Source organism: Symphalangus syndactylus, chromosome 17 (genome assembly GCF_028878055.3).
Source record: "Symphalangus syndactylus isolate Jambi chromosome 17, NHGRI_mSymSyn1-v2.1_pri, whole genome shotgun sequence".
Lineage (NCBI taxonomy): Eukaryota > Metazoa > Chordata > Mammalia > Primates > Hylobatidae > Symphalangus > Symphalangus syndactylus.
The window spans coordinates 10,344,000-10,370,687 of NC_072439.2; the positions used below are offsets into that span (position 1 = coordinate 10,344,000).

Sequence of the window (26,688 nt, forward strand, 5' to 3'; positions counted from 1 at the left end):
CTAATGTTTTTGTATTTTTAGTAGAGACGGGGTTTTACCATGTTGGCCAGGCTAGTCTCGAACTCCTGACCTCAAGCGATCTGCCCGCCTCGGCCTCCTAATGTGTCGGGATTACAGGTGTGAGCCACCGTGCCCGGCCAGGCATCTCCTCTTCTACGGACCCTTCAAGGACAGTGGGCCATCTGTATAACCCAGGATGAGCCCCTGTGTGAAAGTCCTCAACTCTAGGCCGGGCGCGGTGGCTCACGCTTGTAATCCCAGCACTTTGGGAGGCCGAGGCGGGCGGATCACGAGGTCAGGAGATCGAGACCATGGTGAAACCCCGTCTCTAGTGAAAATACAAAAAAATTAGCCGGGCGTGGTGGCGGGCGCCTGTAGTCCCAGCTACTCGGAGAGGCTGAGGCAGGAGAATGGCGTGAACCCGGGAGGCGGAGCTTGCAGTGAGCCGAGATTGCGCCACTGCACTCCAGCCTGGGCGACAGAGCGAGACTCCGTCTAAAAAAAAAAAAAAAAAAAAAAAAAAAAAAAAGAAAGTCCTCAACTCAGTCCCATCTGCAGAGCCCCTTTGGCCGGGGAGGGTGGGACATCCGCGGGTTCCAGGGATGAGGGCCCCATGGTCTCTGGGACCGCCGTTCTGCTGACCACCCCCAACTGCTCTTCCACTCACTCACAGCACAAGCGTCTGTTTCCAGTGCACACCCCTGCCGTTCCGTCCAACGTTCGAGTCTCAACCTCAATGTCCCTTTCCTCTGGGAAGCCTTCCTCAGTCTCCCCAAGGCCTGGGTCAGGCCTGGGGCACCTCTGCCATCTGGGCATCCTCCACCACAGAACAACACTGGATTGTCACTGTCTGTTTACCAGTCAGGATGTACCTGGAGGGAGACAGAAGCCTGGGAGGTGAGCAGAGGCCACGGGGTGCCACGGTAGGTGTCTGAGCCAGGGAGAAGTGTTATGGCAGCTGGGGTAGGAAGTGGGCCGCAGGGGCCAGGCCGCGGGCTGGAAGTCCCAGGATGAGCCTCGGGCCTGGATAGGGTGGGGAGAAGGGCAGAGCCCGGAGAGGCGAGGTCGTCACTGGGGTCTCAGGCGGCGGCGCTCCGGAAAGGATCAGTGACCTGTTTGAGGTCACCCTGCACAGAGCCCCTGGGTTAGGGAAGACAGAGTCGGGAGCAGGAGGCCACTGGCAGCTGGCCTCGGTTTCCCCAGAGAGGGCCTGAACCCACACCAGCCAGACAATGACCCTTTGATTAGCACAGCCCAGGCCGGAGTGGCCAAGCCACAGCGGGGTCAGGTCTTGGCCAAGGTCACACTGTCCAGCCCGCGCACATCTTCAGTGAGAACACAGGGTCCTGTCCCTGCCCCACTCCCCAACCCAGGGAGATTCCCGGGGGAATGCCAGAGGCCAAGGCCAGGCCAAGACGGCGGGGTGTCCCCCCTCAGTGCCACTAGGGCAGGAACTTGGCCCCTGGCCACTGGCTGCTGGGAGACACAGTCAGGCTGGGTAACTAAGGTGGAGGAAAGGGTATAGGTGTATCTTCTGTGGGCGCAGATCTCACTCAGGCCGGAGAAGGGCTGTGCCGTGGGGCTGCTGGACACCTCTGTTTCCACCTGCGGGGCAGGCAATGCCGGCACAGCGAGTGGCCAGACACAGGCATACCCAGGAGACACCCAACTGTGCCCCACCACCTCAACCTTCTGTATTTTCCTGAAAGCATCTACCACTCTTTGAAGTTATAGATTAATTTGTCTCTGCATTTTGTTGCCTCGGTGAGGGGGTGACGGGGTCTGCCTTGGTCACTGTGGCACCTCAGCACCCCGCAGGGTCCCTCCAGCCAACAGGAGATGTTCACTGATGGTTCCCTAGAAGCAGGAACAGAGGGGCTCTGCAGAACCTTTGAGCTCGCCGAGGGCGCCCTGACAAATCTGGGGGCCCCCATGACAGAATCGGCTCCCGAGTAGGAAATGCGTCTGGCTGCACGAAAGCCCCCTTGGGCGCAGCGCCTCCAGGCCCACGCAGATGTCGCTGTCATAAATTGTTGGGAACGCCTCTGCTGGAAACAGTGTTTGCTGAATCTCGGAGGGAGAGGAAAAAAACCTAGTAAACATTCTTGTTGATGTGACCTGGGGGAATGTTCGCAAAGGCTTGGAGGGCTGATGGGGCAGAGCTGCCCAGGGGCCCAGGACAAAGGCCAGGCGTGCACACACGCGCGCACACACACACACACACACACACGCAGTGGCCTCCCTGGGGGCCTTGGCTGGGCGAGGCCTGCTGTTGTCCGCGGTGCTGGAAGGAGCTGTGTCTCTGGGTCTGTCCCGGCCGCACCCCGTTCTGTCCCACACCCAAGCTCTCCCCACCCACAGGCCGGCTCCAGCGGCCAGGTGGACGGGTGGGCGGCCTGCGCTGTGAGCAGGGAACCATACCCAGCTGAGGTTTTGGGTGTGTGGGGCGGGTCGGGACCAAGGAGGCCGGGTTGGCGGGCTCAGACCACACTTGGACCGTGAAAATGACCACATGCAAATCACAGAAACGGGATACAGGGATCCACAGACGTGCTCCTCGTGGGTCCCCGTCACCTCACCGCCACCCCTGCAACTGAAGACCCCCAAACCCACTTTGACTCCTGGAGGCGGCCCCTCGATCCACCCCAAAGGCTGCCACCACCTCGAACCCACACCCCTGTCCTGGTTCCGCCCTGGGTCCAGCCACATCTCCCCAAATGCATTCTCCGGCTCCAGAAGGGGACCCGGGAGCGCGCCCCCAGCTGCCCCCCGCAGCGGCCAGGCCCGGCGCCAGCCCACCCCGCGCGGGACACGGCCTCGGCCCCGCCACTCCCACGCCGCGCCCCGCCCCGCGCCCCGCCCCGCCCGCGGCCCGCGGGACCTTTATAGGGAGCGCCGGCCGCGCGCTGGGAAGTCGGTACCGCTGCCGTCTCTGCGTTCACCATGCGTCCCGGGGCGCCAGGGCCACTCTGGCCTCTGCCCTGGGGGGCCCTGGCTTGGGCCGTGGGCTTCGTGGGCTCCATGGGCTCGGGGGACCCCGCGCCCGGTGAGTGGGGCGGCCAGAGGGGCGGGCGGGGCGGGCCACCCACGTGGGGCTACCTGGAATGCGGCCCGGGAGATCTCGGGGGGCGCGGCGGCGGCGGGGGCGAGGGCGGTGTCCAGCGCAAGCTGGAGCCGGGAAGGTCTGAAGGGGGGTCACCAAGAGGTCAGCAGAGCAGAGGTTTCCAATCACAATAACCGCTGACATTTATTGAGCGCTTAGCGTCTACCTCTCCTCTCCCTGAACCTATGCCATCCCAATGGTGCCGGAGCTCTCTTCCTCTCCGTCTTCCAGATGGGGAAACTGAGGCTCGGGGTCACACAGCCTGTAGGAGGCAAAGCCAGGGTTCTAGCCGCGACCATCTGGGTCGGTCCTAGTGCCCTGAGAGGCAGCGCTGGGTGTCTGGAGCCAGGCCCTCCAGCTGGGGCTGAGAGCTTTCCCGGGTCCTGGGTAGACAGGGCATGGATTCTCACACCTGGGACTTGCTGGGAGGCGCCAGGCAGGAGACGGCCCCACTCCTGGCCTCAGTTTCCCCTCCTATGAGTGTCAAGGTGCTGCGTTCCCCAAGCTGGTCCCTGGCAGTGTCTGTGAACCAGCAAGCGCTCTGGGATGGGGGCTGTGGCCATTCCTGCCCCCAGGGACGGGGGAAGAAACTGGGGGCTCTCTGCCTCCCCAGCCCCATCCCTGCAGCCCCACCCCACCCCAGCCCTGCGCCAAAGGGAGAGCAGAGCCCCCTCCCCGAAGGCCACGTCCCTGGGGAGACAATGAGCTCATGCAAGGGGAATGTTCCCAAGTTGGAGTGAGTAAGAGGCGGGCCAGGCAGTGGGGGGGCTGCCAGGCGCGGGGCTCCGCATGCCCTCGCCCTCGGGTGCTGTCTAGACAGAGGGCAGAGGCGGGAGAAGCGGCTCCAGGGCCTGCTGACCCTGACATGCCCCGTGCCTGGCGTTTGGTGGTGTTTGAGGGGTTGGGCAGGGTGCCAGCCCGTGGCCTGGGTGCTTGGAGGGAACGGGAAGGGACCTCCTGGGATGGTTGGGGGTTGGTGGTAAGGCTGTGGGGGGGGGGGGCGCATGGAGCTCAGAGGGGAGGAGACATCTCCGGGGTTCTGGAGCCAGGGTGGGGACACCCATGTGGTTTTCTGCCCCTTCTTCCTGGGTTGGGGTAGATCATCCTGTGCGTAACCACTCAGCACCACCTGCACGCATCTGTGGGCGGGTCAGAAGCTGGGTGTCAGGAGTGGCCCAGGATAGCACCCCGTCCCCTGGCCCGCAGGTGGCGTTTGCTGGCTCCAGCAGGGCGAGGACGCCACCTGCAGCCTGGTGCTCCAGACTGATGTCACCCGGGCCGAGTGCTGTGCCTCCGGCAACATTGACACCGCCTGGTCCAACCTCACCCACCGGGGGAACAAGATCAACCTCCTCGGCTTCTTGGGCCTTGTCCACTGCCTTCCCTGCAAAGGTGAGACCTCAGGCCAGAAGCAGGGCAGGCATCTCAGCTCAGGACCAGCCACAAACAGTCATGGTGGTCGAGGGCCGAACATCCGGGACTGAGCCCGTCACAGGGGTATGTAAGAGGCTGCAGGGGGATCCCAGCCTCAGAGAGGGACTGGGGGGACTTCCTGGTTCCCAGGCTTCAGCCTCTTGCAGCTCAGGACTCAGGAAGAGACGCTGAGGACTCATCACGTGGCTCCAGCCTTTGCTGGGGCTGAGCTCTCTGCCTGGGTGGCTCTTCCCACCTGGTGGATAAATGTCTGGCTTGCACCTAGCTCCTGGGAAGGTGGGTTTGCCATTCTGGCCTATGACCCCAAATGTCCACACCAGGGACCTTCACTGCAGACTCCCGGGTCTGCGGTGGGGTTACAGCTGCATGTTTAACAAGCATTTGACTCGGGACCCTGTTTTGAGACGATGCCTCCCACATCAGACTAGGGGCTCTTGGTGAGTGGCACAGAACGAATGAATAAGATAGATTCTCCACACTGGAGGAGGATGGCTTTTTTGTTTTGTTTTGTTTTGTTTGAGACGGAGCCTCACTCTGTCACCCAGGCTGGAGTGCAGTGGTGGGATCTCGGCTCACTGCAACCTTGGCCTCCCAGGTTCAAGCGATTCTCTTTCCTCAGCCTCCCCAGTGGCTGGGACTGCAGGTGCAAACCACCACGCCTGGCTAATTTTTATGTTTAACCCTAGTAGACACAGGGTTTCACCACATTGGCCAGGCTGGTCTCAAACTCCTGACCTCAAGTGATCTGCCAGCCTTGGCCTCCCAAAGCGCTGGGATTACAGGCGTGAGTCACCATACCTGGCCTGTTGGGGCACAACTTGAAGGAGGTGGGCATTAGAGCTGGGGTGTTGGGGGATGTCTAGGAGTTTGCCAGATGGGGCCGATATGGGAGAGTGGATCAGGAGAGAACATGGCTTGAGGTTAGGTCCTGGTGGGTAGGGTCAGGCAGAGGAGCCAAGGGGAAGCTGGAGCTGAGGGCTGCAGACCCGAAGGCCAGGCTGAGGAACTCTGCTGGCCTCTGAGATGTGATTAATCCCAGATCAGCCTGGCTGGGTGGTCCTGAACTCACTGCCACATACCCCTGCTCCCTCCAGACCCCTCTGGCTTCTGGGAGAAGGACAGACTTCAAAAAGTGCCTGGCCTGGGCATGAGACGGCCCAGGATCCCCCACCCCCAACCTCATCTGGTGCTGGGGACAGAACTCAGGCCCCCTTCCGTTCTCGCTTGCATAAAAGCCACCCTGGCCGAGCATTTCCAGATGTGCCTGTGAGCCGCTGTGCCGGGGACGCCCAGGTGCGACCCACATGCCCTGCAAGGGCTGCGTGGGGGGGGCGCTGGCCATCCTCTAAGGAGTGCCTGCCTTGGAAGTGGGGCTCCCCCGTCAGCCCCACTTTACACACAGAGAAACTGAGGCTGGCACATAAACTCAACAGCTGTGTTCAGAGGCCCCATCAGACCCCCAGACAACAGAAAGGGGATTGGTCATCTAGGTCCTGGCTGCAGCTTTCAAACTGAGGTGCTTGGGCCCCTGCACTCATAGCTGCGACCTGGCCTCAGTTTCCCCATCTGTAAAATGATGACGGGAGGATGCGATAAGCCTTGGGAGGAGGCGATGAGCATTCACATTAAAAGCGGGGGCGGGGACCCCAGAGAGAGTTTCCTCAGCAGGACCTCAGTATCCCTGTCTGAGCAGTGGGGCTGCGGGGCAGCTCCTGGTGCAGGGGCCTAGCGCTGTGGGGGGCTCCCTCCCCTGGAATCGCTCCCCAGGCCAGGAGGGGCGTCCAGCGCCCCGCCCTCCCCGACGCCTCCTGGGGGAAGGTCCTGGCAGCCCCAGACTCGCGCCTGGCAAGGGCGGAACACCCCAGGCTGACGCAGCTGGGGCCCCTCCGGCCTTCCCAGAAGGGCGCGTGCATCGGGAGCAGACGTCAGCCAGCTGCAAGGAGGAGCGGCCCGGGGCTCCGTAGCTCCGCCGGACCCCGATTCCGGGCAGAGACCACCCCCGGCCTGCGCGCACCGAGCCCAGCCCCCGCCCCCCAGCGCAGGCGCAGCCCGGACCTCGGCCCCACCGGTCCCGCGCCCCGACCCTGAGCCCTGCCCCTGGGAACCCGAGGGCCCCGACTCCGGCTGACCCTGTCCTGGGACGGCGCCCCCGCCTCCGCCCTGCAGAAGGGGCGCAGGGAGGGGCCCCGAGGCCTTCGCGCGGCCCCACGCCCGGGCACCTCCCGCTCCCGGCCCCACGCGCGTGTCCTGTGTCCGCAGATTCGTGCGACGGCGTGGAGTGCGGCCCGGGCAAGGCGTGTCTCATGCTGGGGGGCCGCCCGCGCTGCGAGTGCGTGCCCGACTGCTCGGGGCTCCCGGCGCGGCTGCAGGTCTGCGGCTCAGACGGCGCCACCTACCGCGACGAGTGCGAGCTGCGCGCCGCGCGCTGCCGCGGCCACCCGGACCTGAGCGTCATGTACAGGGGCCAATGCCGCAGTACGTGGGGGCGGGGTCTGTGGAGGGGCGGGGCGGGACCTACCGGACCTGCGCGTCATGCATCGAGGCTGCCGCCGCAGTAGGGGGCGGGGCCTGGGGCGGGCCCACCCGGACCTGAGCGTGACGTATCGGGGCTGCTACCGCAATGCGTGAGGGCGAGGCCTGCGTGACGGCCCGGCCTCCGGGGGGCGGGGCCTGCTGGAGGGGCGGGGCCGCTGCCTCAGGGCGTAGGGGCGGGGCCTCCAGCCCAGTACAGGTCACATGGGTCGCGGTGGGGCCTAATTAAGGGCGTCTTTATACTTCCGAGGGAGGATCACAGGATAGAGTCTTTTGAGGGTTGGGATTTGGGAAGTAGTGGGCCTCTGGGGCTCACATTGGGCAAGAGGTATGTGGCATGATGGTCAGAGCGGGAGCGTGACTCAGAGAGGGGCTTGTGGGTGTAACCAGAGGGGCATGATGGAACCAGGGGGTGAGACTGGGTCATGTAAGGGGCGGGGATCTTGGCTGGGGCGTGGTTCCTGGGTGGGGATGGGCGGGGACTTGTGGATGGAGTTTGGGTGGGCGGCCCCGCAGTCGAGGATGGGCGGGGCTTTGGGTAGAATAAGGGGCGGGAGCTCACGAAAGAGGTGTGGCTCCTGGGTACAATGGGAAGGGCAGGGCTTGTGGGTGGAGCCTGAGGGGTGGAATGGAGAGGGGGGCTCACGGGGGGGAGGGGGGCTCACGGGGGGGAGGAGGGCTCACGGGGAGGAGGGGGGCTCACGGGGAGGAGGGGGGCTCACGGGGGGCGGGGATTGTGTCTTCTACCAGAGGGTTTTCGCATCTTGGGGGTTAAGGGTGGGTCTTGGGGCCAAGAGCCCTGCGGGGTTCTCAGCGAGATGTCCCCTGAACTGCCCCTGGCACCCGGCCTGCAGAGTCCTGTGAGCACGTGGTGTGCCCGCGGCCACAGTCGTGCGTCGTGGACCAGACGGGCAGCGCCCACTGCGTGATGTGTCGGGCGGCGCCCTGCCCTGTGCCCTCCAGCCCCGGCCAGGAGCTTTGCGGCAACAACAACGTCACCTACATCTCCTCGTGCCACATGCGCCGGGCCACCTGCTTCCTGGGCCGCTCCATCGGCGTGCGCCACGCGGGCAGCTGCGCAGGTGCAGACGCAGGGCGGGGGCACAGGCCTGTCCTGGGGGCCGGAGAACCCCCTGCCCTGCGCCCTCAATGCTCTTATCGACCCTTGCAGGCACCCTTGCAGACACCCCTGAGGAGCTGCCAGATGGTGAGTCGGCAGAAGAGGAGGAGAACTTCGTGTGAGCCTGCAGGACAGGCCTGGGCCTGGTGCCCGAGGCCCCCCACCACCCCCTATTATTTATTGCCACAGCAGAGTCTAATTTATATCCCACGGACACTCCCTAGAGCCTGGATTCGGACCACTTGGGGATCCCAGAACCTCCCTGACGATATCCTGGAAGGACTGAGGAACTCCACACTTCCACTCCTTTGGGGATAAACCTATTAATTATTGCTTCTATAAAGAGGGCTGGGCATTCCCTGCTGGTAATTCCTGAAGAGGCATGACTGCTTTTCTCAGCCCCAAGCCTCCTAGAACAGGGGCCTTGGGCTCAGGCCAGGAGGAGCAGAGGAGGTCTAGCCTGGGTGTATACGGAGGGTCTAGCCTGGGTGTGTACGGAGGGTCTAGCCTGGGTGTATACGGAGTGTTTAGCCTGGGTGTGTATGGAGGGTCTAGCCTGGGTGTGTACGGAGAATCTAGCCTGGGTGAGTACGGAGGGTCTAGCCTGGGTGTGTACGGAGAATCTAGCCTGGGTGTGTAGGGAGGGTCTAGCCTGGGTGTGTACGGAGGGTCTAGCCTGGGTGAGTACGGAGGGTCTAGCCTGGGTGTGTACGGAGGGTCTAGCCTGGGTGAGTACGGAGGGTCTAGCCTGGGTGAGTACGGAGGGTGTAGCCTGGGTGAGTACGGAGGGTCTAGCCTGGATGAGTACGGAGTGTCTAGCCTGGGTGAGTACGGAGGGTCTAGCCTGGGTGTGTACGGAGGGTCTAGCCTGGGTGAGTACGGACGGTCTAGCCTGGGTGTGTACGGAGGGTGTAGCCTGGGTGAGTACGGAGGGTCTAGCCTGGGTGAGTAAGGACGGTCTAGCCTGGGTGAGTACGGACGGTCTAGCCTGGGTGTGTACGGAGGGTGTAGCCTGGGTGAGTACGGAGGGTCTAGCCTGGGTGAGTAAGGACGGTCTAGCCTGGGTGTGTACGGAGGGTCTAGCCTGGGTGTGTACGGAGGGTCTAGCCTGGGTGAGTATGGACGGTCTAGCCTGGGTGTGTACGGAGGGTGTAGCCTGGGTGAGTAAGGACGGTCTAGCCTGGGTGTGTACGGAGGGTGTAGCCTGGGTGAGTAAGGACGGTCTAGCCTGGGTGTGTACGGAGGGTCTAGTCTGAGTTCGTGTGGGGACGTCAGAACACTGTGACCTTAGCCCAGCAAGCCAGGCCCTTCATGAAAGCCAAGAAGGCTGCCACTGTTCCCTGCCAGCCCAAGAACTCCAGCTTCCCCACTGCCTCTGTGTGCCCCTTCGTGTCCTGTGAAGGCTATTGAGAAATGCCCAGTGTGCCCCCTAGGAAAGGGCACAGCCTGTGCTCCTGATACGGGCTGTGCTTAGCCACAGAACCACCCAGCGCCTCCCCTGCTGCTGTCCACGTCAGTTCATGAGGCGACATTGTGTGGTCTCAGACGTGGAGCAGCCAGCGGCAGCTCAGAGCAGGGCACTGTGTCCGGCGGAGCCAAGTCCCCTTTGGGGGGGCTCTGGCGGGGACCACGGGCCCCTGCTCACCCACTGGCCCCGAGGGGGGTGTAGACTCCAAGACTCACGCATGTGTGACATCTGGAGTCCTGGGGCCGGGTGTCCCAGCAGCACCCTGCTGCCTCCACAGTGGGGTTCACACCCAGGGCTCCTCGGTCCCCCACAGCCCGCCCCGGCCAGGCCTGCAGACCCAGACTCCAGCCAGACCTGCCTCACCCACCAGTGCAGCCGGGGCTGGCGACACCAGCCAGGTGCTGGTCTTGGGCCAGTCCTGCCACGACGGCTCACCCTCCCGTCCATCTGGGTTGACGCTCAGAATCGCCTACCTGTGCCTGCGTGTAAACCAGAGCCTCAGACCAGCTAAGGGGAGGGGACAACGTGGAGGATATCCAGCTTCCCCGGTCTGGGGTGGAGTGTGGGGAGCTTGAGCATCCTCCTCCAGCCTCCTCCAGCCCCCAGGCAGTGCCTTACCTGTGGTGCCCAGAAAAGTGCCCCTGGGCTGGTGGGTCTACAGGTGCCTCGACCAGGCAGCCCACCCCACCCTGGGGCCCTGCCTCACCAAAGAAATAAAGACTCAAAGAAGCCACTTTGGGGTGTCCAGGCCTCAGTTTGTCTCCTCTCTCAAGGCTTCGGGCCACCTCCGCGGCTGTGGGATGGGCAGCCTGGGGCCTGGGGTGCTGCATGGGCGCTCTGGAGGCACCGGAAGAGAGACCCAGCATTAGTCCCTGGGCAGCCTCTGGCTGACTCTGGGCCTCAGTGCCTCCCCAGGCAGTGGACAAGCCTGGGAGGGGCTGAGGCAGTGCGGGAGGGGAGGGAGAGAAAAGAGGCCTTTTGGGAGGGCACACAGGATAGACAAGATGGCTTAGGGCAGCCCTAAGACACCAGCTGGCTTGGGGCCCAGAAATGGAGGCCCAGCCTTGAAGGACTTGGGTGTAACAATAGCAGTAATAATAATAGCAGGATTAGGGCCGGGGCGGGGTAGCTCGCCCCTGTAATCTCAGTACTTTGGGAGGCCAAGGCGGGCGGGTCACTTGAGGCCAGGAGTTCCAGACCAGCCTGGGCAACATAGTGAGACCCCAGTCTCTACAAAAAAAAAAAAAAAAGACGCAGGCAAGGTCACATGGTCCTGTGGTCCCAGCTACTCAGGAGGCTGAGGTGGGAAGATGGCTTGAGCCCAGGATGTCAAGGCTGCAGTGAGCTGTGATGGCGCCACTGCACTCCAGCTTGGGTGACAGAGTGAGGCTCTGTTTCTAAAATAATAATAAGAGCATAATTGGCCAGGCGTGGTGGTTCGTGCCTGTAATCCCAGCACTTTGGGAGGCCGAGGCAGGCGAATCATGAGGTCAGGAGTTCGAGACCAGCCTGGCCAACATGGTGAAACCCTGTCTCTACTAAAAATACAAAAATTAGCCGGGTCTAGTGGCAGGCGCCTGTAATCCCAGCTACTCAGGAGGCTGAGACAGGAGAATTGCTTGAACCTAGGAGGCAGAGGTTGCAGTGAGCTGAGATCATGCCACTAAACTCCAGCCTGGGTGACAGAGCAAGACTCCATCTCAAAAAGAAAAAAAAAAAAAAAAATATATATATATATATATATACAAAAATTAGCCAGGTGTGGTGTCATGCACCTGTAGTCCCAGCTACATGGGAGGGTGAGGCGGCAGAATCGCTTGAACCCGGGAGGCAGAGGTTGCAGTGAGCCAAGATCCCACCGCTGGACTCCAGCCTGGGTGACAGAGTGAGACTCTGTCTCAAAATAATAAAAATAATAATAACGATAAAAAGGCCGGGTGCAGTGACTCACGCCTGTAATCCCAGCACTTTGGGAGGCCGAGGCAAGCAGATCACAAGGTCAAGAGATCAAGACCATCCTGGCCAACATGGTGAAACCCCATCTCTACTAAAGATACAAAAAATTAGCCGGGCGTGGTGGCGGGCGCCTGTAGTCCCAGCTACTCGGGAGGCTGAGGCAGGAGAATGGTGTGAACCCGGGAGGCGGAGCTTGCAGTGAGCCGAGATCGCGCCACTGCACTCCAGCCTGGGTGACAGAGCAAGACTCCGTCTCAAAAAATAAATAAATAAATAAAAATAAAAAATAAAATAAAATAATAATAAAGAAAATAAAATCTAAAACTAAAAAAAAAAAAAAACACAATAACAAACTGTGACAATAACATCAGCTGGGACTTGCTGTGCACCCCGCGCTATTCTCTGGTTTTCAGCGGATGAACACGAGGCTTGATGTGAGGCCAGACCCTCTTGGGATTCCTCGGCGCGGCCGGCGCGAGCCCGCACTGGTGTCCAGCAGCCCCCAGGCCCTGCAGAGGTTGCTCAGGGCTTCCTAGCCTGCGTTTCCCAGCCTACTCGCCTGCGGTGTGGTTAGGCGGCTGGAGGGAGGTAGAGGAACGGCATTCCAGGTGGGAGGCTGCAGGAGTGTGGGTTGCAGGGGCGCGGGGGTAGACCCAGAGGGGTTCACGGTGGGGGGCATGGGAAGGTGGAAAGGGGCGCGGACGGAGCCGCGACACGAATGCCGGTGGACCCTGCAGCTGACCGCCCGTGGGTGAGGCTGGAAGTCAGTTAACATTTTACTGGGTTTGATTCTGCCCTTTGCATGTGGAATGGGTGTCCCCCACCGCTGCCCGTCCCACCCCAACCCTGAACATCAGGTCTCCCGTGGGGCCCCACGTACCCCCTGCCCCAGCCACGGAACATTCCAGGCCTGGAGTGGCCGTCTCATTTGCATGCCGCAAGGCTGTGGCTCAGGCGGCTCCTCCTGGGGGCCTGGTGGTCCCAGGCAGGGGGCCGGGCTGGGGGCTGCTCCGCCGAACCACGTCCCAGATCCAGGCCACAAAGGCAGACACCTGCGTGTACACGTCGGGGGTCTTGGGGTCGCCGCACCAGAGGCCCGAGAAGGAAACAAGGCCGTGAGCCCGGTTCCTGCACACCAGGGGCCCCCCGGAGTCGGCCTGGAGTGAAAGGAGAGGTGAGGTCAGGGCCTCTGCGAGCTGCTGCAGGCACATCTCACCACTGCCCTCCCTGCCTCAGCACCCTCTGTGGCTCCCTGCTGCTCTCCAAGGAAAAAGTAAATTCATTTCTCTCCTCCGGGCCCTGAGGACCCAGCCCCCACCCACTTTTCTGCCCTCCCCGCTGAGCCTCCTCAGTGCTCCAGCCTTTGCATAGTCTGGAGACCTATTCCTGCCCTGTGCTGGATGCTGCCTGTGTAAACATTCGAGTCTGCAGTGTTTTGGGCAGTGCACAACCCGCACAGCTGTACGCGGCAGCCCTCTACTAACGGGTCTCTCTGCCTTGCGTGTGTTTCCTCATATCTTCTAAGGATTCCTTCAAGTCTCAGTTCAAAGGTGCTCTCCTTGGAGAGGGCTCCCCGTATACTCACCCTAAAACTCCGTATACTCATTCTACCCTCCTAACTGCCATCTAGAATCCGTTCCGATACCATCAAGTGGACACTATTAGTGTGGCAGTTTTACAGATGGAGAAAAAGAGGCCCAGAGAAATCAAGCGACTTTTCCAAGGTCACGCATCGGCAAAGTGGACAGTCTCGTTTCTCCTGGACTCGGGCTGCTGGGTTAAGTGTGTGTCCTGAACCAAGTTGCTCTCTTGCCTGTGGTAAAAGACCCTCCAGGGCCAGTGTCTCCCTTGGCACCTGGGGATTCATTTATCTGACAAGGTTTTAGGAGTGGGAGCCGCTTCCTCTCAATCTGTTACTACCCTCTCCTGAGCACTGCTTGTATAAATACACAAATTCGTGGCTCTTTGTGCAGTGTGCAACCTGCACAGCTGAACATGGCAGCCCCGCGTGACCCTTGCCAACTCCCTGCCTTTCCTGGGCCTCAGCTTCTCCATCTGGTCCAACATCAACGGGACTCAGTTCCCAAGGCCCTTCCTGGCCCTGACCCTCTCTGTGGGCCTTGGTTTCCCCACACAGTAAGTGGGTGGAGTGGGGAGGGGGTCTTACCGAGCAGAAGCCCCGTCTATGGCTGTCCCCGCTGCGGGTGCAGAGCATGGTAAGGCTCAGGTGGCCCTTCCAGGAGCTGTTGCAGATGTCTGGGTCCAGCACTCGGACCTTGGCCTCCATCAGTCCAGGCGGCAGCTCCTCAAAGTCAGACACGAAGCCCCAGCCAGCCACCTGGCACCGTGTCCCGGCCGCAGGGGGCCTGGCCCTTCTCCCTGGCAGCCTCAGCAGCCCCACTGCAGGGCCCAGGATAGCAGAGCCGTTCAGCTGCAGGGAGAGCATGAGTTCAGGCCACTGGGCCCCCTCCCCACCCCCGCTCCCGCCTCAGTTTATCCATGGGACCCCTGGTCCTGCCCTTGTGTAGCAAAATCAATGGCGGCCACCATGAGGCCAGGTCAGGAGGCCCTGTTCCTTCTGTCAACACAGGCCCCTGCCCCTCAGGCATCCAGGGTCACCGTCAGCTGCCCAAAGGGTCTTTTTCTTTTCTTTTTTTTTTTAGAGACAGAGTCTCGCTCTGTCGCCCAGGCTGGAGTGCAGTGGCGCGATCTCGGCTCACTGCAAGCTCTGCCTCCCGAGTTCATGCCATTCTCCTGCCTCAGCCACTCTGAGTAGCTGGGACTACAGGCTCCCACCACCACGCCCGGCTAATTTTTTGTGTTTTTAGTAGAGACGGGGTTTCACTGTGGTCTCGATCTCCTGACCTCGTGATCCACCCGCCTCAGCCTCCCAAAGTGGTGGGATTATAAGCGTGAGCCACCACGCCCAGCCTCAAAGAGTCCTTCAAACTCCATCTCCTTCCTTGCTCTAAGCCCTCCCACGGCTCCACATTGCCCTCAGGACAAAACCTCTTTGCTCACCAGCCAGGGCTTCTGAGGGCTCTCCAGCCTCAGCCTCCCCTCTGGCCAGGCAGGATGAATTTATGGCCACTCCCTGGGCCTGCCACACACCTCTGCTCCCACCGGACCCCCAGCCTGGAACACTTTTCCTATTCAGCCATCTCAGCGTGGATGCCACCTCTTCCAGGAAGTCTTCCCAGACTCCCAGGCTAAGACATGAGTCTTCTCTGGGCTCCCTGCAGCCCGTCGAGGCCGCTTTACCAAGTGAAGATTGAGTGACACCCCGGGCTCCGTGTGGCCCAGCACCGGGCCTCTGGCCCTGGCCCTGGCACTTGGCATGCAGCCGATGCTCAGTTAATGGTCCTGGGAAGGACGGCTCCAATCCCTTGCTCTGGTTCTCTGATTTGTGCATCTTGGGTGCATTCCTGACATTCCTGATGTCTCGCTCAGCCTCAGTTTCCCCATCTGTGCAATGGCCTGGGTGAACCAGAGCAGGTTCCAGGCTTCAGGGTTTCACAGATGAGAAAAATTCACCCAAAAGCTTTGGCCACTGGCACTTGCTGCCTCCTCCTTTTTTTTTTTTTTTCGGGGTCTTGCTCTGTCGTCCAGGCTGGAGTGCAGTGGCGCAATCTCGGCTCACTGAAACCTCCGCCTCCCGGGTTCAAGCGATTCTCCTGCCTCAGCCTCTGGAATTTAATTTGAGGACGCTAAGTGGAAGCTTCAGGGAAGGGGTTGTCCCTCGAGCAGGAGGGGGCAGGCGGGTCTGCACGGATGCACCACGTGTGGGAAGAGCAGCTTCCCGCCCGGAAAACTCCACCCAGGGACTTTTTTTTTTTTTTTCGAGACAGAGTCTCACTTTGTCACCCAGGCTGGAGTGCAGTGGCGCAATCTCTGCTCACTGCAACCTCTGCCTCCTGGATTCAAGTGATTCTCCTACCTCAGCCTCCCGAGTAGCTGGGATTACAGGCACCCACCACCATGCTCAGCTAATTTTTGTATTTTTAGTAGAGACATGGTTTCAGGCTGGTTTCGAACTCCTGACCTCAAATGATCCACCCGCCTCGGCCTCCCAAAGTGCTGGGGTTACAGATGTGAGCCACTGCGCCCAGCCCCACACAGGGACTTTAAGGGTGTTCTCCACACAGGGCAGGGGTTTGAGAGGCACATTCATTCCATTTCAGCATAAACTTTGAGTGCCTGCTGTGTGCCATAAATGGCCATAAAGGTGACAAAAAATCCCTGCCCGTTAGGTTCAGAGGAGGTGGGCATGAGGAAGCGGGTGGTCCAGGGGTTAGCAGGCGACGACAGGGCCAGAACAGGGTTGCAGGGAGGGGGGATGTGGTCCAGGGCAGCCTCCTGGGAAGGTAACATTTGAGCACAGACTTGAAAGGCATGAGGGGAAAGGCTCGCGGTGTCTGGGGAATTGGTGCACTGGGCACAGCTAGTGCGGAGCTCGGAGGGGAGACTGTGCTGGGGATGGGATGGCCCAGCCGGGAGGTCTGTTGGCCTCGAGTCAGAGAGGTGACAGGCATGGATTAGCAGGGCCTGTGGGCACCAGAAGGATTTGTCCTGAGGAGGTGGGAGCCACTGGGGGGTTCAGGGCAGAGGAGGAATGGGACCTGACGTCCGAGTGTCTTTAAAACCTAAGTCAGGCCAGGAGCGGCAGCTCAGGTTCGTAATCCCAGCACTTTGTGGGGCTGAGGCGGGAGGATTGCCTGAGCCCAGGAGGTCAAGACCAGCCTGGGCAATCTGGTGAAACCCCGTCTCTACTAAAAATATAAAAATTCGTTGGCTGGGCGCAGTGGCTCACGCTTGTAATCCCAGCACTTTGGGAGGCCGAGGCGGGCGGATCACGAGGTCAGGAGATCGAGACCACGGTGAAACCCCATCTCTACTAAAAATACAAAAAAATTAGCCGGGCGTGGTGGCGGGCGCCTGTAGTCCCAGCTACTCGGAGAGGCTGAGGCAGGAGAATGGCGTGAACCCGGGAGGCGGAGCTTGCAGTGAGCCGAGACTGAGCCACTGCACTCCAGCCTGGGCGACAGAGCAAGACTCTGTCTCAAAAAAAAAAAAAAAAAATTCGCCTGGCACAGTGGCACACGCCTGTGATCCCAGCACCTTGGGAGACCAAGGTGGGCGGATCACTTGAGGACTGGAGTTAAGATTAGCCTGGCCAACACGGTGAAATCCCATCTCTACTAAAAATACAAAAATTAACTGGGTGTGGTGGCGGGCGCCTGTGATCCCAGCTACTCGGGAGACCGAGGCAGGAGAATCGCTTGAGCCCGGGAGGTGGAGGTTGCAGTGAGCCCTGACTATGCTGCTGCACTCCAGCCCAGGCGCCAGAGTGAGACTCCATCTCAAAAAATAGCCCAGGGTTGGGAGGCAGAGGTGGGCGCATCACGAGGTCAAGAGATCGAGACCAGCCTTGCCAACACGGTGAAACCCCGTCTCTACTAAAAATACAAAAATTAGCTGGGCGCGGTAGCGGGTGCCTGTAATCCCAGCTACTTGGGAGGCTGAGGCAGGAGAATCGCTTGAACCCGGGAGGCACAGGCTGCAGTGAGCCGAGATCGTGCTACTGCACTCCAGCCTGGTGACAGGGAGACTCTGTCCGAAAAAAAAAAAAATAGCCCAGGGCCTCTTCTGGAAAACACTAAACAGCGGATGACGCTGGTGCAGCGGGGCGGCCCTGGGATGGGGAACCGCGCTGGCTTCCCCCGAGGCTTCGGCGCTGGCTTCTGGGCTGGGGTGGTGGAGCTCACACAGGTAAGACAGAGGATGAGGAGCAGACGCCTGTCACCAAGCTGGGCCGCCTGGTCACGGACATAAAGACCACGTCCCCGGAGGAGGTCTGCTCTTCTCCCTGCCCATCAAGGCATCTGAGATCATTGACCTTTCCCTGGGGGCCTCTCTCAAGGATGAGGTTTTGGAGATTATGCCGGTGCAGAAGCAGACCCGGCCAGCGCACCAGGTTCGAGGCGTCTGTTCCCACCGGGGACTACAGTGGCCACGTCGGTCTGGGTGTTGAGTGCTCCAAGGAGGTAGACACTGCCATCTGCGGGGCCGCCATCCTGGCCAAGTTCTGCATTGTCCTCATGCACAGAGGCTACTGGGGGGAACAAGATCAGCAAGCCCCACGCCGTCCCTGGCAAGGTGACAGGCCGCTGCGGCTCTGTGCTGGTGTGCCTCATCCCCGTGCCCGGGGTGCTGGCATCGTCTGGGCACCTGTGCCCAAGAAGCTGTTCATGATGGCTGGTATCGGTGACTGCTACACCTTAGCCAGGGGCTGCACTGCCACCCTGAGCAACTTTGCCAAGGCCGCCTCTGATATCCTCTCTAAGACCTACAGCTGCCTGACCCCCGACCTCTATATTCCCCAAGTCTCTCTTTTAGGAATTCACTGGCCACCTTGTGAAGACTCACGCCAGAGTCTCTGTGCAGAGGACCCAGGCCCCAGCTGTGGTTACAGCATAGGGTTTTATACACAAAAAATAAAGTGAATTAAGCCTGGAAAAAATAAATGGCCAGGCACGGTGGCTCATGCCTGTAATCCCAACACTTTGGAGGCCGAGGTGGGTGGATCACTGGGTCAGGAGTTCGAGACCAGCCTGGCCAACATAGTGAAACCCCATCTCTACTAAAAACACAAAAAACTAGCCAGGTCTGGTGGCGAGTGCCTGTAATCTCAGCTACTCGGGTGGCTGAGGAAGGAGAACCACTTGAGCCTGGGAGGCAGAGGTTACAGTGAGCCCAGATGGCGCCATTGCCCTCTAGCCCCAGTGACAGTTCGAGACTCCGACTAAAAAAAAAAAAAAAAAGAAAGAAAGAAAAGAAAAGTTGGCCGGGCACAGTGGCTCACGCTTGTAATCCCAGCCCTTTGGGAGGCTGAGGCAGGTGGATCATTTGAGGTCAGGAGTTCAAGACCAGCCTGGCCAACATGGTGAAACCCCGTCTCTACTAAAATACAAAAATTAGCTGGGCGTGGTGGCGCACACCTGTAATCCCATCTACTTGAGAGGCTAAGGCAGGAGAATCACTTGAACCCGGGAGGTTGAGGTTGCAGTGAGCCAAGATCGCGCCATTGCACTCCAGCCTGAGCGACAGAGCAAGAGACTCTGTCTCAAAACTAAACATATGTCAGATCCACCCCCAGGGCCACCCCACCCCCAGGGCTCACCCGCAGCAGGCAGATGTCGTTGGCGTGGGTCATGGGGTGGTAGTTGGGGTGCGTGGTGACAGCATCGATGCCAAACACCTGCTGGGTGGGCTCCGCGGTACGCAGGGCATGGGCGCCCAGCACCACCAGGCCGGTGCGGAGGTCTCTGCAGGGAGGAGGTGGTGGGCGAGATGGGGGTCAGGGCTGCCTGTCCTGGGCCTCAGTCCACTCATCTATGAAACAGGGGCCCAGGCCGGGCACGGTGGCTCACGCCTGTAATCCCAGCACTTTGGGAGGATGAGGAGGATGGATCACCTGAGGTCGGGAGTTCAAAACCAGCCTGATCAACATGGAGAAACCCTGTCTCTACTAAAAATACAAAATTAGTTGGGCATGGTGGCACATGCCTGTCATCCCAGCTACTCAGGAGGCTCAGGCAGGAGAAGTGCTTGAGCCCGGGAGGCGGAGCTTGCAGTAAGCCAAGATCGTACCATTGCACTCCAGCCTGGGCGACAGAGCGAGACTCCGTCTCAAAAAAAAACAAAAACCAAAAACAAAAAACAATTACTTTTGCATCAATTTAATATTCTTTTTCTTTTTTTCTTTCTTTCTTTCTTTTTTTTTTTTTTTTTTTTGAGACAGAGTCTCACTCTGTCCCCCAGGCTAGAGTGCAATCTTGGCTTACAGCAACTTCTGCCTCCTGGGTTCCGGTGATTCTCCTGCCTCAGCCCTCCAAGCAGCTAAGACTACAGGCGTGTGCCACCACTCCCAGCTAATTTTTGTATTGTCAGTAGAGATGGGATTTCACTATGTTGGCCAGGCTGGTCTCGAACTCCTGACCTCAAGTGAGCCACCTGCCTTGGCCTCCCAAAGTGCTGGGATTACAGGCGTGAGCCACCGCACCCAGCCACCAACTTAATATTATAATAGATTAATAATTATGTTTATTATTATTCCTACCTCCAATATAGAATTAACTCCAATAGTTGTGGTATTAATTTGAATCATTATTATAAAAACATATTTAGAATAAAGATAATACTTATTATATTTATTATAAGTTCTACTTCAATTATAATATTAACTACAGTAATTTCAATATTCTCCTTTTTTTTATTTCTTTAATTTTTTTTTGAGACAGAGTCTCGCTCTGTCACCCAGGCTGGAGTGCCGTGGCGCAATCTCGGCTCACTGCAAGCTCCGCCTCCCGGGTTCGCACCATTCTGCTTCCTCAGCCTCCCGAGTAGCTGGGACTACAGGCGCCCGCCACCACGCCCAGCTAATTTTTTGTATTTTTTTTTTAGTAGACACGGGGTTTCACCGTGTTAGCCAGGATGGTCTCGATCTCCTGACCTTGTGATCCGCCCGCCTCAGCCTCCCAAAGTGCTGGGATTACAGGCGTGGGCCACCGTGCCCGGCCTATGCAAAAGTAATTGCACACAAAAAATTAAATGGCAAAAACCACACTTACTCTTTTTTTTTCGACAGAGTCTCACTCTGTCCCCTAGGCTGGAGTGCAGTGGCGGGATCTCGGCTCACTGCAACCTCTGCCTCCCTGGTTCAAGTGATTCTCCTGCCCTCCAAGCAGCTAGGACTACAGGCACGCACCACCACGCCCGGCTAATTTTCATACTTTTAGTAGAGATGGGGTTTCACCATGTTGGCCAGGCTGGTCTCAAACTCCTGAGTAGCTGGGACCACAGAAGCACACCACTACTCCTGACTAATTTTTGTATTTTTTGTAGAGATGGAGAGTTTTATTTTGTTGTCCAGGTTGATCTTGAACTCCTGGAGTCAAGTGATCCTCCCGCCTGGGCCTCCTAAAGCCCTGGGATTACAGATGTGAGTCCCTGCGCCCAGCCCCAATATTCTTTTCTTTTTTTCTTCTTTTGAGACAGAATCTGGCTCTGCCACTCAGGCTGGAGTGCAATGGCGCCATCTTGGCTCACTGCCACCTCCACCTCCCGGGTTCAAGTGATTCTCCTACCTCAGCCTCCCGAGTAGCTGGGGATACAGCCACTTGCTACCACGCCCAACTAATTTTGGTATTTTTTTTTTTTCGAGACAGAGTCTCGCTCTGTCTCCCAGGCTGGAGTGCAGTGGTGCAATCTCGGCTCACTGCAAGCTCTGCCTCCTGGGTTCACACCAGTCTCCTGCCTCAGCCTCCCGAGTAGCTGGGACCACAGGTGCCCACCACCAAGCCCGGCTAATTTTTTGTATTTTTAGTAGACACAGGGTTTCACCGTGTTAGCCAGGATGGTCTCGATCTCCTGACCTCATGATCCTCCCACCTTGGCCTCCCAAAGTGCTGAGATTACAGGCGTGAGCCACCGCACCCGGCCTAATTTTTGTATTTTTAGTAGAGACAGAGTTTCACCATGTTGGCCAGGCTGGTCTCAAACTCCTGACCTCAAACAATCCACCGTGTCCCAACGTGAGGGGGACTCCAGGCTGGCGGGGGAGCTGGGGACACCGCAGCCCAGGACCAACCCATCCCTTGCCTGGTGGGGGCTCCTGCAGGAGGGGACCCACCCACCTTGGCCCCAATATACATTTGAATAGTTATTATAACAATATGTTTAAAACGAGGCAGGGCGTGGTGCCCACACCTGCAATCCCAGCACTTTGGGAGGCAGAGGCAGGTGGATCATTTGAGGTCAGGAATTCGAGACCAGCCTGGCCAACATAGTGAAATCCAGTCTCTACTAAAAATACAAAAATTTGCCAGGCGTGGTGGCGGGTGCCTGTCATCCCAGCTACTAGGGAAGCTGAGGCAGGAGAATCGCTTGAGCCTGGGAGGCAAAGGTTGCAGTGAGCCGAGATTGCACCACTGCACTCCAGCCTGGGGGACCGAGACTGTCTCAAAAAAAAAAAAAAAAAGAAAGAACATAGTGACAGTTACAGTAACAGTTAGAATATGTACTTGTACCTGCTGCTGCTTCTGTGCTGCTTCTGCCTCCCTGCCTTCTCCTCCTGTTTTCCCTTTGTTGCCCCTTAAATCCGGCCCCCGCTGAGACTCCCTCTCCTGCAGGAGCCACGGCGCCCCCAGCTCCCCCGCCAGCCTGGAGTCCCCCTCATGTCGGGACACGGTGTCCAGAGAGAAGGGGCCCGACAGGTGAGCTCACCTGTGGCCGAAGCAGTGGGCGGCTGAGACCACCCAGCGGGCTTGCAGCAGGAAGCCTCCGCAGTGGTGTTGACCCCCGAAGCGCACGGATGCCATGTAGGGCCTGGAGTGGGGGGTCACCTCATGGCCCCCGATGATCTGGGCCCCCCAGGAGCCTGCTGGAGGGACGGCCTGAGTCAGGGACGAGGCAGGAGGAAGGGCTGACGGGGCTGGGGTCAGGGCAGGGGGGAAAGAGCGGCCAAGACAGAGACAGGGGGTGAGATTCGAGACACAGAGACACAGAGAGCTGGAGACAGAGCCCAGATAAGCCCCCCAGATGTGCTGGGAGGGGCTTCCGAACCCGGGAGATCCAGGGCTGGGCTGGGCAGAGACCCTGGCCGGATTTGCACCCATTTCCGGCAGAGGCAGCCACGGGGGCTCGGCGGATGGAGCAGACGGAGCTCTCCCCAGGGTTCTCCCAGGACTGGGGGGTCATGGGTGTGGCCGCCGTACAGGGACATGGCGGGGGCCTGGGTGGGGATCCCGGGGGGCTCCTCACCGGGGAGCTTCATGGGCAGCATCAGGGCGGTGGCCACGGTCAGCAGCGGACGTCCCCAGCCCCCCAACCCAGGCCCCATGGCAGACGCAGGCTGGCGTCTCCCTGCAGAGGTCCTAGGGCCGTGGCTCCCACCCTCAGCCAACAGCCGGAAAGGGGGAGCCTGGCTGTGGTCGGAGGCCCCACCAGCAACGGCTGGAGCCCAGGCGGGCGTTTCTGGGAAATCCACGGTGTCAGGTGGTGGCTGATAATAATCAATCATTGCCCCCTAGGTCTGGAAACAGAGAGTGGAGGACACAGCTCTGGGGCTGCAAGTGACCTTGGGAAGGCGCTCGACCCCTCTGTGCCTCAGTTTACCCAGCTTCCACGTGGCTCAGCATGTGTGGGGAGCTTTCCGAGGAACCCAGGTCACGACAGCCCTCGAGACCCTGCAGCTCCCCTCCGGCCCCCACCCCCCGAACCCCAGTCTTCCCATCTCCAACCCCAGTGCCGACCTCAGGGCTGTGGGGATAGTGAGGAAGGCCGGTCTCCTGGGAAGCTCTGATGATTTCTGCCTTTATTTTATTTTTATTTTTATAGGTGGGGTTTTGCTATGTTGCCCAGGCTGGTCTTGAACTCCTGGGCTCCAGCGATCCTCCCTCTTCGGCCTTCCAAAGTGCTGAGATCACAGGAGAGAGCCACTGCACCTGGCAAATTTCTGCCTTTATTCAGCAGTTACTGAGTGCCTAGTATATACCAGACCTCATGCTAAGAGGTGAGGATGCAGCAGTGACCGCGACCCATCCTGCAGCACTGACGTTCTGTGGGGTCCAGAGTAAGTGGGCCACGGCTGTACCTGGGTCTTCACTTTTCTTTATTTTTTCTTTTCTTTTCTTTTTTTTTTTGAGATGAGTCTTGCTCTTGTTGCCCAGGCTATAGTGGAATGGCGCCATCTCGGCTCACCGCAACCTCTACCTCCCAGGTTGAAGTGATTCTCCTTCCTCAGCCTCCCGAGTAGCTGGGACTACAGGCGCCCGTCACCGCGCCCGGCTGATTTTTTGTATTTTTAGTAGAGACGGGGTTTCACCGTGTTAGCCAGGATGGTCTCGATCTCCTGACCTTGTGATCCGCCCGCCTCGGCCTCTCAAAGTGCTGGGATTACAGGCGTGAGCCACTGCGCCCAGCCTTGTTTATTATTTATATATTTATTTATTTATTTATTTTTTTTTTTTTTTTGAGACGGAGTCTCGCTCTGTCGCCCAGGCTGGAGTGCAGTGGCGCGATCTCAGCTCACTGCAAGCTCCGCCTCCCGGGTTCACGCCATTCTCCTGCCTCAGCCTCTCCGAGTAGCTGGGACTACAGGCGCCCGCCACCACGCCCGGCTAATTTTTTGTATTTTTAGTAGAGATGGGGTTTCACCGTGGTCTCGATCTCCTGACCTCGTGATCCGCCCGCCTCGGCCTCCCAAAGTGCTGGGATTACAAGCGTGAGCCACCGCGCCCGGCCTTATATATTTATTTTGAGACAGGGAGACAGAGTCTTCCTCTGCCCCCAGGCTGGAGTGCAGTGGTGCAATCAAAGCTCACTGCATGAGCCGAGATTGCGCCACTGCACTCCAGCCTGGGGGAGAGAGCAAGACTCCGTCTCAAAAAAAAAAAAAAAAAAAGCTCACTGCAGCCTCGACCTCCTGGGCTCAAGCCATCCTCCCACCTCAGCCTCCCGAGTAGCTCAGACCACAGGCACCTGCCACCACCACGCCCGACTCATTATTTCATTTTTTGTGGAGACGGAGTTTCGCCGTGTTGCCCAGGCTGGTCTTGAACTCCTGGCCTCAAGCAATCCTCCAGCCTCGGCTTCCCGAGGTGCTGGGATTGTAGGTGTGAGCCACCGTGTCTGGCCTAAGTTGGTGTCATTTTAAACCACTACGTTTCTGGGAATTTGTTACAGCAGCTGCAGGAAAGATTTAGGGAAACGGAAAGCTGTTTCCAGGGCCTGGGGACAGGTGGGACCCCAGCTCAGGGTCTGTGTACTTGGGGACCATTTCCTGCTCTGCTGTGGTCTACTGGGGCCGTCTGGCACCGCTGTGACCACGTGGGCCGTGCTCCATCAATATTGGTTTTTTTTGTGTGGGTTTTTTTTTTTTTTTGAGATGGAATCTCGATCTGTCGCCAGGATGGAGTGCAGTGGCATGATCTCGGCTCACTACAACCTCAGTATCCCAGGTTCAAGCGATTCTTCTGCCTCAGCCTCCCCAGTAGCTGGGACTACAGGCATCTGCCCCCATGCCCAGCTAATTTTTTGTATTTTTAGTGGAGATTGGGTTTCACCATATTGGCCAGGCTGGTCTTGAACTCCTGACCTCAGGTGATCCACCAGCCTCAGCCTCCCAAAATGCTGGGATTACAGGTGTGAGTCACCACGCCCGGCCCTGTTTTTATCTTTTAGAGACAGGGTCTCCTGTCACCCAGGCTGGAGTGCAGTGGTTCGATCTCGGCTCACTGCATCCTCTGCCTGCTGAGTTCAAGCGATCCTACTGCCTTAGCCTCCCAAGCAGGTGGGAGTACAGGTGCCTGCCACCACGCCCGGCTAATTTTTGTGTTTTTTTGTTTTGTTTTATTCGTTTGGTACAGATGGGTTTCGCCATGTTGACCAGGCTGGTCTCAAACTCCTCAGCTCAAGTGATCTGCCTGCCTCGGCCTCCCAAAGTGCTGGGATTACAGGCTTGAGCCATCGCGCCCGGCTGTCCATCAATATTGCTGAACGACTGGACAGCAGGCACTCTGGTCTCCACGGTCGTCACATCAGCACGAGTGGGTCCCCTGGACTTGCTCCTACCTCCCCTGCTGCCCTCTGTCGGGGAACACTGAGGCAGAGACCTGGAAAACGTCCCCAGCTCCACGGGCGTTAGGAGAATTGCCCGAAGCTGCAGGAGTGTGGATTGTTCCCCCAGGATGCTGTCCCTGTCCCGGTCGCTGATGGGGACACAGTACAGACAGGGTAAGCGCCTCAGCCCCGCCACACACTGAGGAGCCAGGGGGCCCGGGCTGCTGCCTCAGAGGGGCTTCCACTGCCTCTCAGGACCAATTCTACCCAGAGCTGGGCCGTTTCCTTCCCTTTTGGTGAACAGTTGTGAAATAAATAACTGTCCCCCAGCGTCTCAGAAAACCGAACTCCTGGCAGCCCTGGGGAGGGGGCTGAGTGGGGGTCACTGTTCCCACTTCCCAAACTGAGGCCCAGAGAGGGGAGCCGATTTGTCTGGGGCCGCACAGCACAGGGTCTTGACCCATGAGCCGCTGGACTGCAATTCTCCTGGAGTGTCTCTCCATGGCGGATTTGAGTGGCTCTTCAGAAGCTCAGGCACCAGCCACTGCAGGGAGTCAACAGCAATGTGACAGCAGCTTCCTTTATCGTATTTAATTTTAAGTATTTTATTTTATTTATTTTATTTTTTGAGACGGAGTCTCGCTCTGTCGCCCAGACTGGAGTGCAGTGGCGCCATCTCAGCTCACTGCAAGCTCCGCCTCCTGCGTTCAAGTGATTCTCCTGCCTCAGCCTCCCGAGTAGCTGGGATTGCAGGCGCCCGCCACCACGCCCAGCTAATTTTTTGTATTTTTAGTAGAGGCGGGGTTTCACCGTGTTAGCCAGGTTGGTCTTGAACTTCTGATGGCAGGTGATCGACCCGCCTGGGCCTCCCAAAGTGCTGGGATGACAGGTGTGAGCCACCACGCCTAGCCCCTCCCCTGCAAAAAATTGTTTTTCAAGACAAGATCTTGCCTGGTTGCTGAGACTGCAATCACAGCTCACTGCAGCCTCTGCCTCCTGGCTCCATCTTCCCTGTAGCTGGGACCACAGGCTCACAAAACTACCAGGGTAATTAAAAAAAAAAAAAAAAAAGCCAGACACAGTGGCTCACACTTGTAATCCCAGCACTTTGGGAGGCCGAGGCTGGCAGATCATGAGGTCAGGAGTTTGAGACCAGCCTGGCCAACATGGTGAAACCCTGTCTCTACTAAAAATGCAAAAATTAGCTGGGTGTGGTGGTGGGCGCCTGTAATTCCAGCTACTCGGAAGGCTGAAGCAGGAGAATTGCTTGAACCCAGGAGATGGAGGTCGCAGTGAGCTGAGATCGTGCCACTGCACTCCAGCCTGGGTGACAAGAGTGAGACTCCCTCTGAAAAAAAAAAAAAAAAAAAAAAACATCAGCAAGGTACTGGATGCAGCATCCCGTTGGGGACTGGTGCCCTGGCGCCCCTTGCAAAGCCCCTGTTTGCCCATCTG

At 58.8% G+C, this 26,688-nt stretch overlaps 2 protein-coding genes across 5 annotated transcripts; one reads left to right on the top strand and one right to left on the bottom strand.

Moving 5' to 3' along the window:
• Positions 1 to 2,921: 2,921 nt before the first annotated feature.
• On the top strand, positions 2,922 to 8,566 carry FSTL3 (follistatin like 3). 3 transcript variants are annotated; one of them, XM_063620010.1, is made up of 6 exons: positions 2,922 to 3,046; positions 4,310 to 4,495; positions 6,797 to 7,012; positions 7,924 to 8,151; positions 8,241 to 8,276; positions 8,414 to 8,566. In XM_063620010.1, the coding sequence occupies exons 1-6, from the start codon at positions 2,944 to 2,946 to the stop codon at positions 8,473 to 8,475; spliced, it is 831 nt and encodes a 276-aa protein (XP_063476080.1). In that variant the 5' UTR covers positions 2,922 to 2,943; the 3' UTR covers positions 8,476 to 8,566. The 3 variants fall into 3 exon arrangements, with proteins under 3 accessions (XP_063476080.1, XP_063476081.1, XP_055106063.1); XM_063620011.1 differs by having other exon boundaries at positions 8,241 to 8,566; XM_055250088.2 differs by having other exon boundaries at positions 2,929 to 3,046; positions 8,253 to 8,566.
• Positions 8,567 to 12,376: 3,810 nt separating this feature from the next.
• PRSS57 (serine protease 57) lies at positions 12,377 to 22,535 on the bottom strand. 2 transcript variants are annotated; one of them, XM_055250085.1, is made up of 5 exons: positions 22,435 to 22,535; positions 21,898 to 22,051; positions 18,794 to 18,938; positions 13,781 to 14,044; positions 12,377 to 12,770 (listed from the first exon to the last, which is right to left on the bottom strand). In XM_055250085.1, the coding sequence occupies exons 1-5, from the start codon at positions 22,511 to 22,513 to the stop codon at positions 12,564 to 12,566; spliced, it is 849 nt and encodes a 282-aa protein (XP_055106060.1). In that variant the 5' UTR covers positions 22,514 to 22,535; the 3' UTR covers positions 12,377 to 12,563. The 2 variants fall into 2 exon arrangements, with proteins under 2 accessions (XP_055106060.1, XP_055106059.1); XM_055250084.1 differs by having other exon boundaries at positions 21,898 to 22,054.
• Positions 22,536 to 26,688: the final 4,153 nt, after the last annotated feature.